Source organism: Phocoena sinus, chromosome 9 (genome assembly GCF_008692025.1).
Source record: "Phocoena sinus isolate mPhoSin1 chromosome 9, mPhoSin1.pri, whole genome shotgun sequence".
NCBI lineage: Eukaryota > Metazoa > Chordata > Mammalia > Artiodactyla > Phocoenidae > Phocoena > Phocoena sinus.
In genome coordinates, this window is record NC_045771.1 from 92,690,056 (window position 1) to 92,708,075 (window position 18,020).

Here is an 18,020-nt window from a genome sequence, read left to right on the forward strand (position 1 = left end):
CTAGAGTAATGGAAATTAAAACAAAAATAAACAAATGTGACCTAATTAAACTTAAAAGTTTTTGCACAGCAAAGGACACCATAAACAAGATGGAGAGACAACCCTTAGAAAGGGAGAAAATATTTCCAAATGAAGCAACTGACAAGGGATTAATCTTCAAAATATATAAACAGCTCATGCAGCTCAATATCAAAAAAACAAATAACCCAATCAAAAAATGGGAAAATCTAAATAGACATTTCTCCAAAGAAGACATACAAATGGCCAAAATGCACAAGAAAAGATGCTCAACATCACTTATTATTAGAGAAATGCAAATCAAAACTACAATGAAGTATCACCTCACACCAGTCTCCAGAATAGCCACCACCAAAAAATCTAGAAACAAATGCCGGAGAGGGTGTGGAGAAAAGGGAACCCTCTTGCAGTGTTGGTGGGAATGTGAATTGGTACAGCCACTATGGAGAACAGTATGGAGGTTCCTTAAAAAACGAACAGTAGAACTACCATACGACCCAGCAATCCCACTACTGGGCATATACCTGGAGAAAACCATAATTGAAAAAGGATACATGCACCCCAATGTTCATTGCAGCACTATTTACAATAGCCAGGTCATGGAAGCAGCCTAAATGCCCATCAAACAGGGGAATGGATAAAGAAGATGTGGTACATATATACAATGGAATATTACTCAGCCACAAAAAGGAACAAAATAGTGCCATTTGCAGAGATGTGGACAGACCTAGAGACTGTCATACAGAGTGAAGTAAGTCAGAAGGAGAAAAACAAATGTCGTATAATATCACTTATACGTGGAATCTAGAAAAATGGTACAGATGAACTTACTTGCAAAGCAGAAATAGAGACACAGATGTAGGGAACAAACTTAAGGATACCAAGGGGAGAAGGGTGGGGTAGGGTGAATTGGGAGATTGGGATTGACATATATACACTACCATGTATAAAATAGATAACTAATGAGAACCGACTGTATAGCACAGGGAACTCTACTCAGTGCTCTATGGTGACCTAAATGGGAAGGAAATCTAAAAAAAAGGGGATATACGTAACTGATTCACTTTGCTGTATAGCAGAAACTAACACAGCATTGTAAAGCAACTATACTCCAATAAAAATTAAGTTTAAAAAATTACATGGTAGAGATGGCTAGATGTTCCCCCAATATCCTTTACCCATTTCTTCTATAGTAATAAGATTTTAGGTGGGTGTGTGACTGCCCAGAATTAAAACAAAACCTTCAGGCCTCCCCAGTGGTAGGAGAGCTATGTGACTAGTGTCCACCACGGAGGTGAACCAAAAACGTGGGATGGCGGCTTCTGGGAATGTGAACCCCTGCTCTCATTTTTAATCCTTTCATCTAAACTGCTGCTGGAAACATGGATGATACTATCTTACATCACGAGGTCAAGGTCATACAAGGTGGGGGAAACAAGAAAAGAGCCCGGGTCTCTGACCCCGTGGCTGCTACCACCACCAGGACCACTCCAGTAAGACTTGCACGTGATAGAGAACTAAACTGCTCCTCTGTTTAAATCATTATTTTTGTATTTTTATCACTTTGTAGATGAAGCAAATCCTAACTCATAATTAGAAAATCCTTACTCGTTCAGATTTAAAACACGGTTTACGAATCTCTATATGGTCGTACCCATAAGTCATCATCATAAAGAATGGAACTTTCTTAACCAATTCTTAACTCTTCTGGAATCATACTGGAGCAAAGACAGGATACACACGTGAGAAGTTAAATAGTAATGGGAAAAGCAAAACTGTAAGTCAGAGGGTCTGGGACTATTCCAAGAAAAAACTATTGAGAAACCAACTGATTTGTGCTCGCTGCTGAAGATTACAGATGGACGAACAGTGTATGGCCTGGTGAGACTGTGTCATTCACAGACAGACGGCAAATGGTAGAACAAATCTGACTCCGTATTGGATCTGTTTCTTATATTTTAACCGTTGTATTCCATTGCCTTTGCTACCAGTTAAGAATGTTGCCTAGAGCCTTAAAATACACAGGATAGCCCATTTCCAAGACTCTGACCTTTAAGGGTGTAACACTTTTCCATTCATATAGAGAGAAAAAGTTGCAGAACACAGAGTAACATCTGTCTTGCTGAAGGTTTACAGGAACATCCTGACCTGACCTACTGTGGACAGCTGCAAGAACAAGGGATTCCTACACCAAGAAGTCTGCAGCAACCAACCACGCCTCTCCCTCACCTTGCTTTTAAAAATGCTTTGCAGAAACCCTTTCGGGTTTTTGGGGGGCACAAACCACCCGTCTCTTTGCATGGCCCTGCAATAAAACTTTCTCTGCTCCAAACCCCGATGTTTTGGTTTGGCCTCACTGTGTGTCGGGCACACAAACTCGTGTTCGGTAACAGTAATACAATTGGATAAGTATTACAGAATGTTTAGAGAAAGATAATGTGAATAAAGATGAGTATGAGGGTTAAAGTGGTGTATTACTAAAAGGTATCCATAAGTCAACTGGGCACCTGGAAATTCACTGACACTTTAAGGTACCACTCAGGAGTTGCAAAGAGAGCCACCCTCCTATTCTTGAACACAAGAGGATGCTTGAAAACATGAGGGTCTCAAACCACAAAGAGAGTTTGTGGCCTGAAGGTTCACCTGAGCTGTCCCAGATAGTAGCCACTTGCTATAGGTGGCTCTTTAAATTTAAATTAAAACTTCCATTCCTCGCTATCCGTATTTCAATTACTCACATGTGGCTAGTGGCTACCTTGTTAGAGTAGACTGTAGCCCATTTTCATCACTGCTGGACTGTCAAAAATGACCATTCATGTGGGAAGAAATGTCTGAAGGCTGATCTGGAGTCAAGAGTGGTCTGGAAGACAGGCAGATGTGTAACACCAAGCTCAGAGGTAATCTGGGTCTCCGCAATTTGAACTTCACAGATTTATAAATGTTTTATGACGAGTTCCTAACAGTATTTTGAATAACCCTTTTCTCATATATGAGAAAGTAGAGACTCTAGAAATCTCTGGACTTTCGAGTAAAGTGTAGAAAAAAATTTCTGGCACACAGAATTTTTCTATTACTGACACAAGTAAAGCATAAAAGCATGTTTTCTTATTTTAGATTCTTGAATGTTCCTGAGCCATAGAGCTCCCTCTAGAGGAAAAGAGTAGGGAAACAAAGATTTTTAAAGCCAACAGGAGACACACACACACACACACACAAGCTCAGGAAAGGAGAATAATAGAAAACAAAAAAGTGACAAGACAATAATAACAGAAATTGAGTAAAAAATGATGCAAAAATAATATTTTAATTTTCCTTCTCCTGATTTAATGTAAAGGTAAGTAACAGAGTTAGAAATTTGGGGTTAACTAACAGAAACCTTATCAACTATATAGACTATATGATGATTTCTACCTAGCCTTAGACCCTGTCATCTTTTATCCAGTCTTATTTTTCAATTTCTTTAAGGAAAATTTATAAACTGTGCATCTCCCACTTTATGCCTCCAAATTCATAAATACTGCCACCTTGTGAATGCCGTTAGATATGAGAGCGATCATAGATTGAGGTATTAATAATAAAGCTGATACTCCGCTTTTAACTATTCTAGGCATAAGCAAATCAGGTTTGCAAATGAAAACTAGTGCCTGATGACCATACCTGGAAATTACAGAAGAAAGAGCAGTTTAAGAACCGATGTCTTTCATGATTATCGTAGTACTAAGGAATATCTTTGTTACTGTTGTAATTTTAATTAACTGTTTAGACCTGAAAAATGTTTTCTTATCCTGGAGGAAAGAATACGGAACCTGAAGTTGAGACCCAGGTTCCAAGTCTTGGCCTTTTGACTTAGTAGCTCTAGACTTTGGGTTGTTTCTTTCAACTTCTGAAGACTCAGCTTGTCATGTATAAAATGACTTTATCCACCGACCTGCACTTTTGTAGAGATTAAATAAAAACAAGGAACATGAAAGCACAGCACACATGATGAAGTACAACCAAAACTGTTTCGGGATACTGTTTTTTTTTAAAGCCTATGTTTATTGTCTTCTCAAATTGCTGTAGATGTTATAAATTCCTACCCACCCTGTATCTCCTTTAGAATGAACAGTTTCATAAAAACTTATGATTCATTTTGGAATGTAAGAGTTGTGGTGATTTTAAATCCTGAACTCTGGTCTTTGGTAACTGCATTCCTAAAGGGCTTCTAATGTGATGCAAAGTCTCTACAAACTTTCCAGCCAAATGCTATTGACTGAGGCATTTCAATCAAGTCAAAATAAATTTGACCTGGATTCTTGAAGATTTCACCCCTTTGCTCACCGATTACCCAATCCCAGCAAAGGCAGACAACCAGAAATGAAGAAGACAGAGCTGTATTCTGTTGGAATTGAATTATCTACAGTAGGGAGTCCACATGCTCTGAATGCCATGAAGCCTTAAACACTTCCCATTTAAAATAAAAACAAACACCAAAATACAACCTCAACGTCTTTTGGACTAAACAATCTATAAACTATTCTGAAGTAGAGATGTCTTGGGGGTGGGTGGAAGGGGGGATTAAATTTTTTAAGTTCTTAACTTTATATTCAGTAGAAATGGAGACCAAATTTTCTGAGTCTCTCTTTAGACAAAACAGGTGAATCTGTACCCCATGACTTTCATTTTACCGTCAGCATGTTTAGGATGCTTTTTTTTTTTTTTGGTAAGTGTTTTATTGAAGTATAGTTGATTTACAATGTTGTGTTAATTTCTGTCGGTCAGTTATACATGTATATATATGTATATATATATATATGTACATATATATATATATATATATATATGTCGGTCAGTTATACATATATATACATTCCTTTTCATATTCTTTTCCATTATGGTTTATCACAGGATATTGAATATAGTTCCCTGTTGCTATACAATAGGACCTTGTTATTTATCCATTCTATATATAATAGTTTGCATCTGCTAATCCCAAATTCCCAATTCATCCCTCACTCGCCCACCCCTCTTGGCAGCCACAAGACTGTTCTCTATGTCTTTGAGTCTGTTTCGTACATAAATTCATTTGTGTCATATTTTAGTAGGATGCTTTTAATGGAGGGAAAATCTACTTTGCTTTTTATGAATTGGTAGCTTTTTTTCATGTTACAAGTAAACATAAAAGGAATTGGTTTCTAAGATGATTACGTGTGCACAGAGTTCTTGTTTCTAGGGAGAAAGGAATGAGATCCTTAATGAGTGAAAGTCAAGAAAATCTGCTTTAAGATGGCTTGGGGTACCTGAGCAAGGATAGTGGTATATTTTTGCAAATATACAGATTTCCCACAGTGGAGTCTGGTGCAAAGATAATCTCTTATAAAGATGCCTCAGTGACCTTTAACATGAAAGCTAAAAATGTGGATTATTGACTTGATTATAATGACATGTTTCCACCACTACCATCTCGAATCCATTTTGTTCAAAATTCTCTTTCAGTGGAAAACATGAGATAACTTAAAAAAGAACTATTTAAAACATACTTGTTTTCAGATGCTTGTGTTGAGTTCTCTTACATGCAACTGGTTCTTCTCAGCAGATGAGAGAGAAAAACTCAAAAAGGTCTACACAATGCTCCAAGTGAGCTCTCTGTATTAGAAGTACCATGTGTGGGGTGGAGATTTTCTGATGCTCCCTTTCCGAGCGGAGCAGTGTGACTTCTGTTGAACACTACCGGACTGGAAAACTGCAAACCAGATGGGTTGAAAGTGTGTTCCAGACACGAACGTTATGGAATCTCTGTGGGCCCTCTGCACCTGTGTTCAGTGAATGGGAAGAAGGAAGCCTGGGTGGGTGCTGATCACGCTTGCGTGCGGGGCTCTGGCTGAGGAGTCTGCGGGCTACAGCCACGTCCTCCTGGAAACAAACGATGTTTCCTCCAAAAGTGAGACAAAAACAAACGGGCACTCGAAGAGTAAGATTCTCCCTCTTTTTCTAGATGATAGATTCTAAAGTGAGAAAAGAGAGGAACGTTTGCTTTTCTTTTTTAAGATGATGTGTTTCCAAATTTATTCTTGAGAAACAGCCTTAGGGCCCGAACATAAAATGTTAATGTCTTTCATAAACAAATACGCAGGCAAGATTTTTTTTTGTAATTGCAGACTTTGAGAATGCATTGAGCTGAAACTGGCTCATAGTAGATTCAGTACATTTGAAGTCAAACATCATGGGCTGAGGAAGCAACTAGAAAAGTTGCTTTGTCAGTCACCTTCTTAGTACGTATCTCTTATGGGTCAAATAAGTATGTTTTGTTGATACACACAGGTGACTATGGAAAGTACTTGCTCTCTGGCCATCTGAATTTAGTAAGACACTTGTAGGTGGTAGCGAGTATTCCAGATGGTCTGAAGAACCATGGGAAACGAAACTGATGGTCTTCTACCGGCCAGTTTCTTGTACACACATAGTAAGTATTATAGTTTATTTTGAAACAGCAGGCTCATAACACCTACTAGTTCATATTGAGCCCTAACTAGAACCTCGTGTGTATCAATTTATCCATTCACTAACTCGGTCAGGATGCAAAAAACATTTAGTGTCTAATGTGTGCCAGCTACTGAGTTTATCAAAATGAGTGAGACAAACTCCTTATCCTTGAAGAATTTATAGGATGGTGGGAGAGACTAGTAATTATATCTATTAAAACTATAATGGAATGTAGTGGGAGAGAGAAATACAAAAATATGTAAGGTGGGTATTTAAAGCAGAGGGGGTGTAGGACTGACGTTACCGACTTTGAGTCCCAGCTGGGGCAGTTGCCTCCGGCTTGGGGCGGTCCGTGTCCCCGTCCCAGGCTGACTCTGAGGTCCCATCCTGATGCTGGTAAACTGCCTCAGACTCCCGACAGTGTTTTATGGTTGACTGAGTCCTGGACCCTGGATTAAACCTTTCTTCCAATTAAACCTGGTACAGAAATACTTGAGCTTCTCACCAAAATCGAATCCAATAGGACCTCCTGTTCTTATCAGAATACCCAGCAAAACCTACTGCTTTGAGAGCAAGGCTTCCCCTTGAACGGGGATGGTTAAGCAGAGACAGGAAGACTAAGAAAACCCAGAGCTTTTACCAACAGTGATGACTCTGTCACCTCGAAGTGTTTGAGCAGGGGCGTCTGTGACTTACCTTTTCAAGGGGGCAGTGGATACTGTCTCGGAGAAATGGAAGCAAGTTGGGTCGGTCGAATTCTGCGTAAAGGCTGATCTGCTTCTCGTGGTAGCGCTGCCCCTTATGATGGTCTCTTTTGAAAAGCTTATGCAGATACTAAAAAGAACAAAGGAATAAACCAGGAATATTAACATAAGAAAAGCAATACCTGTGTAACACTGCTATTTTCAGTTCCAAACAACTTCCACGGAGAGGCTGGCAGAAAAGCAGTTTTCAGGAAAAATCTCTAGGTGAAGGGAAAGTGGAAAGGAGAACACCTCGGGGAGAGCAAGGATATGCTGACATTCTCTCCAGAATGGCCCCGAGTGACCTGGCTCTGCCACTGACCATGTGACCTTGGGCAGGTCACTAACCTCTGTGCCTTCGTTTCTCCATCTGCAAAAATCTCCTGGGGTGGTTGTGAGAGCTGAATGAGTTACCATTTGTAAATCACTCAGAACCATGCCTGGCACGTACTCGGCACCACAGAACTGTTAATGACAGGAGTGGTTAATACCATCACGATCATCTGCTTCGCCTCAGAAACGAAATGCTTGATCAGTGGTGCTCCTGGATCATAAACATTCTCGTCCTTTATGTAAAAGGGGGTAGAGTCGAGAGCATGTTCGTAAGGACTCAAGTAGCAAAGGCGCTCAATTCATTCCCATACGTTCTGCATCTGCTCTCCTTAAGTCTTACCGAGATCTGTGTGTGCAATGAAAGGCTGCCTCTCCTGGTGACCTCAAAAAGTAAAAAAATCGAGAAGAGTACAGGTGTTCTGAACCCACTTTCAAAGCTGATTCCCTTCCCTGACCGTCTGAAAAAGTTAATGGACCTCCAAGGGAGTGAGTGAGTGACTTTCTACTTGGAGGCAAGTCTATCAATATACCGTGCGGAAGCCAGAAATCGACATTCAATGTCTAGTTCATGTTAAACGTACACAAACACCCCAGAACCCACGTGAGGCGGGGGGACTTCATCACACCAAGTGCGTTCGCCCCTTGAGTGGACTGGTTCTTCAGAAACACAGAGCGTCACCGGCCCTGAAGGTGTGAATGGGAATGAGGTCACCGGGGTTTGACATTCGCTGTTGCACGTGGTCACTAAAGAAGCCTAACCAGGACACAAGCACACTGAGAAACCCTTCCTCGGGTTACCTGCTCCCCTTGCCCTCAGGCAAGAAGGTGGGGGGAGTCAGACAGAACTCCACGATCTGATGGCAGACTCCGGCCGGTACACTGGCGCAGGGTCAGCGTGTGAATGGACACACTGCAGTTTCCCAGAGGCGCAGACAGGTTTGGAAGGCTCTGTCACACCTTCAGGGCAGATTTATAGAGACATTACCTTGCCTGACAGGGAAGATGGGCCACTTCAGTGTGAGCTCCACCACCATTCCACCACTGCCCTAATGACACTGTCGCTAGATACCTCCTGCCTGTAATCCTGTCTCATGGCTTAAGGAGGCCAGAAATCACTGCTTTGTAAACAAATCCAATGGTGGCCAGCACAGAGGTACCTTGCTTGGGTCAGCAGGTAATCGGGACATTTCCAACCATGAACAAAAGGGCAGAAGCATCTGTACAACCTCTGAGCAAAAAACAACAAAACAAATGAAACCCCCAAAATACCTCACATTCCTATCTTGGAGTCTTCAAAGGCGTCAATGCATAAAACGGACTAGAATAAAACACTCTGTTTCCTAACCCCCCTCCTGGGGTGCAAAGAGGTGGGCAAACATACAAGAGTCCTCATCTTATTTGATGTCCACAGTCCTCCTGGAACAATCCCTATTTTCACTTAAGACTTCTCTTGTATAATTTTGAAAGGACGTGGAAAACATCTAGTCTTGCTTCACGCCCATGACGACAGCGATGCAGAGAATCCAAGTAACTCCCAACCCCCGCAAAGGAAATCTAGAATCAGGGGACTGTTGGCACCAGCACAAGACCACACAAGAGAAGCGGGCACAAGGAATGTCAGGGTGAGACACAAAAAAACAAGGCTCTGTTCTATGATCGCTCTGTGGTCCTGAACATGGAATGGCTGTGTGGTGTTTCTAGGCAGGAGAACTTGATATCCACAGAGCACAGGTCAGGGCACTGGCTTTGCTGTAATTTATGCCATAATTATATTAAATGGTAACTACAGAAGTGAACTGTACCCTGCCTGTCACTCTGGTCAACAAGGAATGTTGCCCGCCATCAAGCCCGCAGACACCGCAGCTCCTTGCCAACCCCCAACCCCCAGTGCGCCCTGAGGGGAATTCAGGATGGAGAAAAACACTTAGTGGCCCGAGATAGTTAAGCTGCATGTGTAAGGAATAATTTCAACGAGCCCAGACTCCCCCATCTTCCCATACAGAGAAAGGCACTAAAATCATTAACCGGAGATGTCTGTCTGTGTGTGTGTGTGATTAGCAGTAATCTTTTGATGTCTGACGCCATGTTGTTGTTGTTTTTTCCTTCAGCAAAAACTCCTATATATCCTGGTTCCCCCTACCTCTCTGGAACAGTCCCTCAGAGCTATCTGAGAGGCTGCTTTCCCGGGCTATAAAACATAATTCTCAACTTTCAGGTTGCGCGTTTTTCTTCCAGTCAACGGAAGGTGCTTACTCCCAGGCGTAGTTTGAAAACACAAAAATGCGATAACGTTTTTCTTTTAATCACAATTCGATTGTGAGCTGTTATTAATCCCTCATCTGGATTCAGAGCATATGCTGCATTATAATGTAATTCCAGAAACCTCCCGTCTGAATGTGAACCCGAAGTGTTCACTCCAGTCTCCTCAAACCAATGCTGTGAGGTGATTTGCCTTCCTGTTCAATCAAAGGGCAAAAGGAGAGGACTGTCATGCTTACCACGTGCTGCAGCTCTGGTCTGTCTTCTAATTCTTCCACTACCTTTTTAATCTACAGAAGAAAAATTTTTCTTTTAATGTAGAGTTTAGGAGGACACAAACATAGCTGCAAAATTATCTGACAAACATCTCTCTTCTTTATGGCGATAGCGGTCCCAGACACTCATCTGTTTGAACACATGTAAAAACAAAAGGCACTCACTGAAATTTTATCTTCGTTGTCCAGAAGCATGTCAACAGCTTTCTGCAATATGAAAAAGTAACTAGTCATTGAAATTTGCCATAGAAAAAAGAGAACACAGAATACAATGTATTGGATAAGGTATCACCATTAAAGGCAGAGGGCTTATTTTACACAGATAAGGTTCTTAGCTTTACAGTGGTCCTTCAGTGAGATATTTCTAAATGCATTTGAAAATGTGTTTTAATCTGAGGTCTCTGTGCTTTGCATAGACTTAAAATAGTGCCTTGCTACGACTCACTAATACAAAACGTCTGTAGAGTGTGCAGTACCACAAAAATGAGCTTTGCTTCTGGCCACCTGAATATTGACTGAGTCCCTCTACAGATTCCACAGATACAAGAAGCTGGTCTTATGTGGAGAAGAGGATAAGAGTCAGGAAAAAAAAAAAAAGAAGAAAAAGAAAAGATAGCTGAAGCTTCATAACGATATAAAGCTTATGGATTTTTAGAACTGACTTTAGCCACCGTTAACATTCATGAAACACAAGTTAGACAGTGCCTGTAGCAAGAGGTAGTGGGAAGACAGCCCACCAGACTGAGCCTCATACAGAATACCTGGGTCTTGTCCTTGACTCTGCTATTACATTGCCTACCTGTCTGCTGCGAACATTTTTTTCTCTCTGAAATATTAGGAAGTTGGAAGAGATTATCCTTAAGTTATTTTCTAATTACAAAGTTCTCTGATTCCTTAACTTGGGTCCATGCTCTTGAATAGCAATTATTTTGAGCTCATTCAACTTTTGTCTATAGCTTCATAGGCAAAACTAGGCTCTTGAGACACATGGGAGTGGGGTCGGCGTAAGGGGAGACTGGATATGGGGAAAATGTAATTAATTTCTATATAAGCTTCTCATCCTCTTCATCATCTTCTTCCAGAAAAGCAGAACCTCTGTCCCCTGAACTTCCTGGGAACTGCACTAATTATTTTTAGATCTGTACTGCCTAGGGACTTGACTCCTTCGAAAAATGGGCTAAAAGCATCTTTCAGAAAAAAGTGGATTTAGCTCCTGTTTAAGCGTGTGAAGACTAATATATAGCACGTAATAGATATATAACACATAATACCACTAAATACAGTAAAATAAAATTTTTAAAAATTCAAGCGACCCTTTTAGAGCCTTAAGGGTTCTACTCTTTAACTAAAATTTCGATTTTTTGGAATAAGAACCACTGTGTTGTATGAATCTCTTTCTTTCCATCATTAGCACTTGCATTAACTTTTCTTTGTTTAAAACACACAGTGTGTATCACTTTACAAGAGCCACTGTGAGCTGTGGAGGTAGGGTGCCCTCCTGAGACAAGCACTGACTGCACTCTTCAAATGTGTCCTGTAATAAAGTGATGCATCCCACATGTATCAGTCTGAGCATCATCTGAGACCAGTGGAAACTCCACATGCTAAAGCTGTGAATACCAAGGAATAAAACTGCAACAAATGCATCAAAGTAGTTTACTTAAAATTTGAATTCTGGGACATACAGTTAGTAGGGTTGAATGAGCTAAAGCATATGGCTAGATTCTCTGTTTCTATAAGTTATATGAATGGTTTTACCAAAATAAAATTATTTCATACACACAAACACAACTTCAAAAGTTCCACGTCAAATTATGATTGCTTTTACAGAATAAACACATCAAGTAAAGGATTCCTCAATGCCGACTACTAGAGTAACATCCAGGGAGGGTCAGAAGGCCCGGAACATGACCAGCATGCAGCCAAGTTATGTGATTTATCAACTCCTCCAGCATGTGGACAAATGTCTAATTATTAAAAACTTGGGACAGCACAAATAATTTACCAGTAGGAAAATAAGAAACACATTATACCTCATTCACTTTGCTGTACACCTGAAACTAACACACACTGTAAATCAACTACACTCCAAGAAAAATTTTTAAAAAATAAAAATTAAGGGCTTCCCTGGTGGTGCAGTGATTGAGAATCTGCCTGCCGGTGCAGGGGACACGGGTTCGTGCCCCGGTCCGGGAAGATCCCACATGCCGCGGAGCGGCTGGGCCCGTGAGCCATGGCCGCTGAGCCTGCGCGTCCGGAGCCTGTGCTCCGCAGCGGGAGAGGCCACAACAGTGAGAGGCCCATGTACCGCAAAACAAACAAACAAACAAAAACCCAAAAAATAAAAATTAAAAAAAAAAAGAAACACATTACCTCAGAATCAAAATCCATTAATAAAACAATTTTATCCTTGATAGAACTGAAAAGATTATGCTTGTGGATCAACTGGAAAACATCCTTATGTCTTAACGTTAAGTATATTTCCAGAGCATTGCCATAGTTTTTGTCATAGGTGTACCTGGTGAGACAAAAGTTTTTACATTAATGTTCACCAACACATCTAATAAAACACACAGATACACACATGTAAATCATGTTTTACATTAATGAAAACTGAAAAACTTGTTTAGAGAGAAAAGCTAATTTTATTTAGAAAAGTGTTCCTTGGGATTTAACTATATGTGACCAATAAGTACTTCTTTCTCAGAACCTTGCTTCCCATCTCACCAAAATTTTAGAATATTTACAATATTCAACTAATAAAATTTTTCTTAAAAAAGTAAACTCTCAAAATTTTTTAGAGAAATCCATTTACCAAAGAAATTACGACCCCACATGAAGGAAATTCTTATTCTAGTAACAGAAAAATCAGTTAAAATTCTTACAAGCAGTGTTCAGCTGACAAAGGGGTGATATTCCAAAAGCTTCTCTGCAAGGAGGTTGTATAAAATTTAAATGTGTTTTCCTGTTGAAACAGTGTTTTTCACATTGCTTAATTCCCTAAGCCAGCTCCTAAATGCCAACAGAACCTAAACTGCACTGGGAATCCATTCTTAGCACTACAGAATTAATAGTATTACCAGTACCATGTTAGTACTACAGAATCCAAGGAAAACTAGAACAGTTTCCAGAAGAAATTCCTTAGTGTTCCAACTCAGAAGGCCACACACGTGTCCCCTTCTGTGCAAAGTCTTAAGCAGCCCTGAAATTCTAGGCCATTTTGGTGTACCTTTCTTGGTCTTGGGCAAAAGATGTATGAGGATGCTGGAACGGGTTGTCTGAGGCGGGGGGAGTGTTGAGGGGCTGAAGCGGGATGGTCTCTCTGAGATTAACTGCAGTGTGCTGCTTGTTTCACTAAACCGAAGTTCCTAGAGGGCATGGGTGTATCTTATCTACCTCTGCATCATAGGCATATGGCAAAAGCCCGGTCACCGAAAGCACCCAATGAATATGAAAAGCATTAACCAGGCTTCCGTTTTCTAAGCCCTAATTCAGTGCCAGGCACTGCACTTAGCTCTTGATGATGAAACTTCATTAAAACCATCCCTTGGGGCTTCCCTGGTGGCGCAGTGGTTGAGAGTCCGCCTGCCAATTCAGGGGACACGGGTTCGTGCCCCGGTCCGGGAAGATCCCACATGCCGCGGAGCGGCTGGGCCCGTGAGCCATGGCCGCTGAGCCTGCGCGTCCGGAGCCTGTGCTCCGCAACAGGAGAGGCCACAACAGTGAGAGGCCCGCGTACCGCAAAAAAAAAAAAAAAAACAAAAAACCATCCCTTGCACCACTGGTGTAGTGGTATCATGCAAGATTCTCATGAAAACCATCCCATAAGGAATTGTCACCTGTGATCTTATAGATAAGGAATCTGTGGTTTGAGAAATTTACTGACTTGCAGATCCAAGAATGACAGAATCCAGCGCCTCACTGGGAAACTGATTTGCTTGAGGAGTCTAAGACCTGGCACCCTTCCCTAGCTGAACCACTGCCTCTACCAAGTGATTCTGGGTAGGGTTCCTCTCCTCTGGGAAGCAGATGACATTACTATTGTAAGTTTCACACAATTTCCTTACCTTATGTTCTCGTTGTTGACCGGAGGCTTACGAAAGATTTTTACTAAGAGTGAGTATAGGAAAATAGTATAGATCTGCATCCTCCCAATTCAGTTTGACAGATCTAAAACGGGAAAGACTTTTCATGTAGATTGATTTGGAAAAAAGAAGCGCTAAAATATACTCACAATTCTGCCAGGGTTTTAAGTAAGGTTCTGTTCTGACTGTCTTTCTTCAGATGATCCCGAACTGCTTGAACTATTACTGAATTGTTGTACAGATCTCCCGGCCATTCTCGGATCAGTGTGGCAAAACCCTAACCAAGGGGGAGAACAGAGGAAGCACACTCTTTAAACAGAAAAACAATCCAAAGAGTTCATACAATTCCTAAAACTATTCATGGAAAACAGATAAGATCACATTAGGATTAAAACATTGGTCCATAAACATATCATCAGTTTTCACGGGTGGTGAGGGAGGCACACAATGTCCGCATACGCATCCCCATTCGTCATCCTTTCTCTTGTGATTGGATGAAATGCACAAGGAAGCAAGGCCCCCAGGTCCCTCCATCTGCCACTGCAGAGGCAGAATTTAGGTCTGACTTGTTCTCTCCTCATTCTGGACTAGCGGTAACACTTGGAGAACATCTTTAACATCTTACAGATACTGTCCAAGTCAGCTGCACAGCCAGTACTGAGCACACAGTGGCTTTGCCTCCACAGTGGAATCACCCAGCATCCCACCTTCAACAAGTTATCATCTCTATCTTCCTTCCCCTCATGCCTCAAAACCTAGTTTAGTTTGGGGATTTAGGACACTGGTTCAAGTCTGTCCCCTGCTCTTACCCTGACTCTCTCTCGATCTCAAATTTTGTGGTTCTGATAGAAAACTCCAGACCCCCTGATTGGATCCTGTTTCCCTCCAGGGCTGATTCTTGGCCAGTGTTCTGGGCAGCCGTGCCGTCCTGATTCTCAACTTTAGCCCCTGTGACTCAGAGTATTGGGGAGCTGTTTACTTACTGATCCTTGACAACTTTTAGGAAAAAAACAAAAACAAAAAAACTGTAGATGTTTTCAAAGGTAGCAAATAGAAGTAAAAATCTTCACATTATTGAAAAAAATCATATTATTTATATTAAATAACTCGACAAATGCTTTAATGAACTACTTTGAATTGGTTTAAATGATATTTAGAAATGAAAATTGTGTGGTGGAATTTGCTTCTATAAACTACCAGGATTTGCTGAGAAGAAAATCACAAAAATAATCAGGAATATAGTTGTTTTCTGCCAAAGAAACTCCTAGCAAGGATGGCAAAAGACCAGAAGAGGCTGCACATTTTCCATTCAAACTGCAACCTTCCTTCATATGAACATGGTTGCAGTTTGACTTGAGAGATTTGGGGAGGACAGTCACGAAGTAAAGAGGATACATTTCAGAAAACTACTAAACCAGAACACTGAAATGTTCTCTGAATCAAAATATGTTGGATCAAGTTTCTGCTTTCTTAAGACTGCAATTTATAAAAGTCCTGAAAAGATTTCCACCCCAATCCTGGCAGCTCTCAGTAGACCTGAAACCAGAGGTAATACTGTTCAGGAAAAGAAGAAAGCCTGGCTCCTTTTCCTCTTTTCCATGATTCAGGCAACGGCCTTGCAGTACTGCCAACTTCTAATACAAAATAAGACAAAATGACAGGTCATGTTGTGCGATAAAAACCTGAGGACTCCAACGTAAACTGAAATAAACATTGATCCCATTTCACATTAGGCTTTTCTCTGCTTAACTGGTTTTGTGTACCTTTGAATAAATGTGCTAAAAAATACTGATGAAATCACCCCTGGGGCCTTTATCATTAATTAGAGGACAGAGTAATCAGGGAGCTATTACAATCCAGTGGCAAAATCAGAGAATCCCCTGGTGCCCATCATATCGGGTTGGTCAGAAAGTTCATTCAGGTCTTTCTGTAAGATTAAAGACTATTTATTAAATGAAGTGCCATAGAAATTGTCCCATTTTTAACATGCTTATACATTTGTCATTAATATTACGAAGCAAAACTTCACTATTTAAAATAATTCTGCTAGGCTGTAAATTAAAAGGCAAAGCTGTATGCATGTCAGTAGAAACCCCGTACAAAGAAGTTATGAAGAACCAGTACCTCCAAGAAAATACTGTTCATATATTTTTATTTTTAATCTGACGTTTAGTGCTATATTTAACAGCACAAAATTTTCATCCACATTATATGTGATCAAAAATGTTGCTACAGAACACTGCTATCTGATTAATTATGTGACAATTCAAAATTACACATGAAACGGAGAATGATGGAAGCTAAAATGCGAATTATTTATAAGAGCTTATGACAAACCAAATTATTTATAAACTTCTTAATAGTACTGACCAGGCAGACACCCTAAAATATTCAGGAAAAAACATCTCCAAGCTCTGAGTCATGCTTATTTCTTTCAGTCTCAGTCAAAAGTTTTCCACATATGAATTAACAAGACACCTTTAACGATACAGGATTTAAAACAGTTTCTTGAAAAAATGAGGGTTGAATCATGAATTGTAACAGAGTCATACAAATAATAAAATTGCTTTTTTATGGTTAAATTACATTACTTTAAAAACAGGACAAGTATACTAAGCTTCGGTATTTCAAAATAAAGCTCATACTCTTTCCATCATTTTCACAGAACACTCATAATTTTCTTTCTTTTGGGAAGATGTACAAAGATGGAAAATTTATGACAGCCACTCTGTGTACTCAGAACATACTGGAGAGAAAGAGAAGTCCATTGTAAGTCTTCACAGAATAAACCTTTTCCAATAACTACGGCCAATGATGGCCTCTCATTAGATCTCTTAAAACACCTTGCTCTGCCTGTCTTATTTTCTAGTTGCTTAAAACTTATTAACAGTGTCTCCCCAGTCAGTCTGTAAGCCCACTGAAGCCTGGGACTGTGTTTTTATTTCTCTTGGATCCAAATAAGTACTCAGCCCAATTGTTGACCATGGTAGGTTCTAAATAAAGATGTGCTGAATTGGACTGAATAGGAAATGAATAGAAACCAAGCTCCGAGACTTTAGCAGTTGGCACCTAGCAAAAATGGCAGAAACTGTTACCATAGACTCTTCCGTACAGACCTGGAAAGGAACAGACCCATGCTGGTAGGGAAGACTGGATTATGGTACCAGAGGACATGGTGATAAGAGAGCATGAAGAGATGCTGCCTTCATTAGTTTGTACAGTTATTAAAGAAATACGTTGTTCAAGTTTAATTCATCCGAAAGCACGTAGTCCCTTCCTATGATAAGAATACAGGCTTGGGACAGTAAAGGAACTACATAGGTCACACAGGCGACAGGATGCTTGAATCTGACGTATCCAGGAACACGTGGCCGACAGTAACTGACCAAGTGTGCGAGTTATCAGGATAAAAGTGCACCATCTTAAAGGTCCCTTTGGATCTTAAGCTCTAAAAACCATCTCAGAGTTAAAATACAGTGTTTGCATTATTACTCCTCCTTAAATTGAATCGGTTATTTGTTAAAAAAGTATCTCAGTAGGCATTCAGAACACAGGAGTTCTTTTTCTCATTCCCTCTCTGATTGTCTCTTTCTATCTATTAACCTTTCTTTTTGGTGGTTTTTTTTTTTTTTTTAAGGCTGCACCGTGTAGCATGCAGGATCTTAGTACTCCGACCAGGGATCAAACCCAGGCCCTCTGCAGTGGAAGTGCGGAATCCTAACCACTGGACTGCTAGGGAATTTCCATTCTATCTATTAACCTTTCCGCAAGCCACTCCGCATTCTTGTGGGAAGGAGAAAAGCTGTAAATAAAGTCTTCCTTATTTTCAAAACATAACATCAGAA

At 40.5% G+C, this 18,020-nt stretch overlaps 1 protein-coding gene across 3 annotated transcripts in view; it reads right to left on the reverse strand.

The window, feature by feature from the left end:
- VPS41 (VPS41 subunit of HOPS complex) overlaps window positions 1–18,020 on the reverse strand; it is a 193,136-nt gene that overhangs the window by 16,434 nt on the left and 158,682 nt on the right. For all 3 annotated transcript variants that reach the window (XM_032643131.1, XM_032643133.1, XM_032643132.1), the window contains 5 exons: window positions 14,325–14,452; window positions 12,464–12,608; window positions 10,256–10,297; window positions 10,055–10,105; window positions 7,177–7,314 (listed from right to left, as the gene is read on the reverse strand). In XM_032643131.1, coding sequence (XP_032499022.1) covers window positions 7,177–7,314; window positions 10,055–10,105; window positions 10,256–10,297; window positions 12,464–12,608; window positions 14,325–14,452 — 504 coding nt within the window. The remainder of the gene's footprint in view (window positions 1–7,176; window positions 7,315–10,054; window positions 10,106–10,255; window positions 10,298–12,463; window positions 12,609–14,324; window positions 14,453–18,020) is intronic.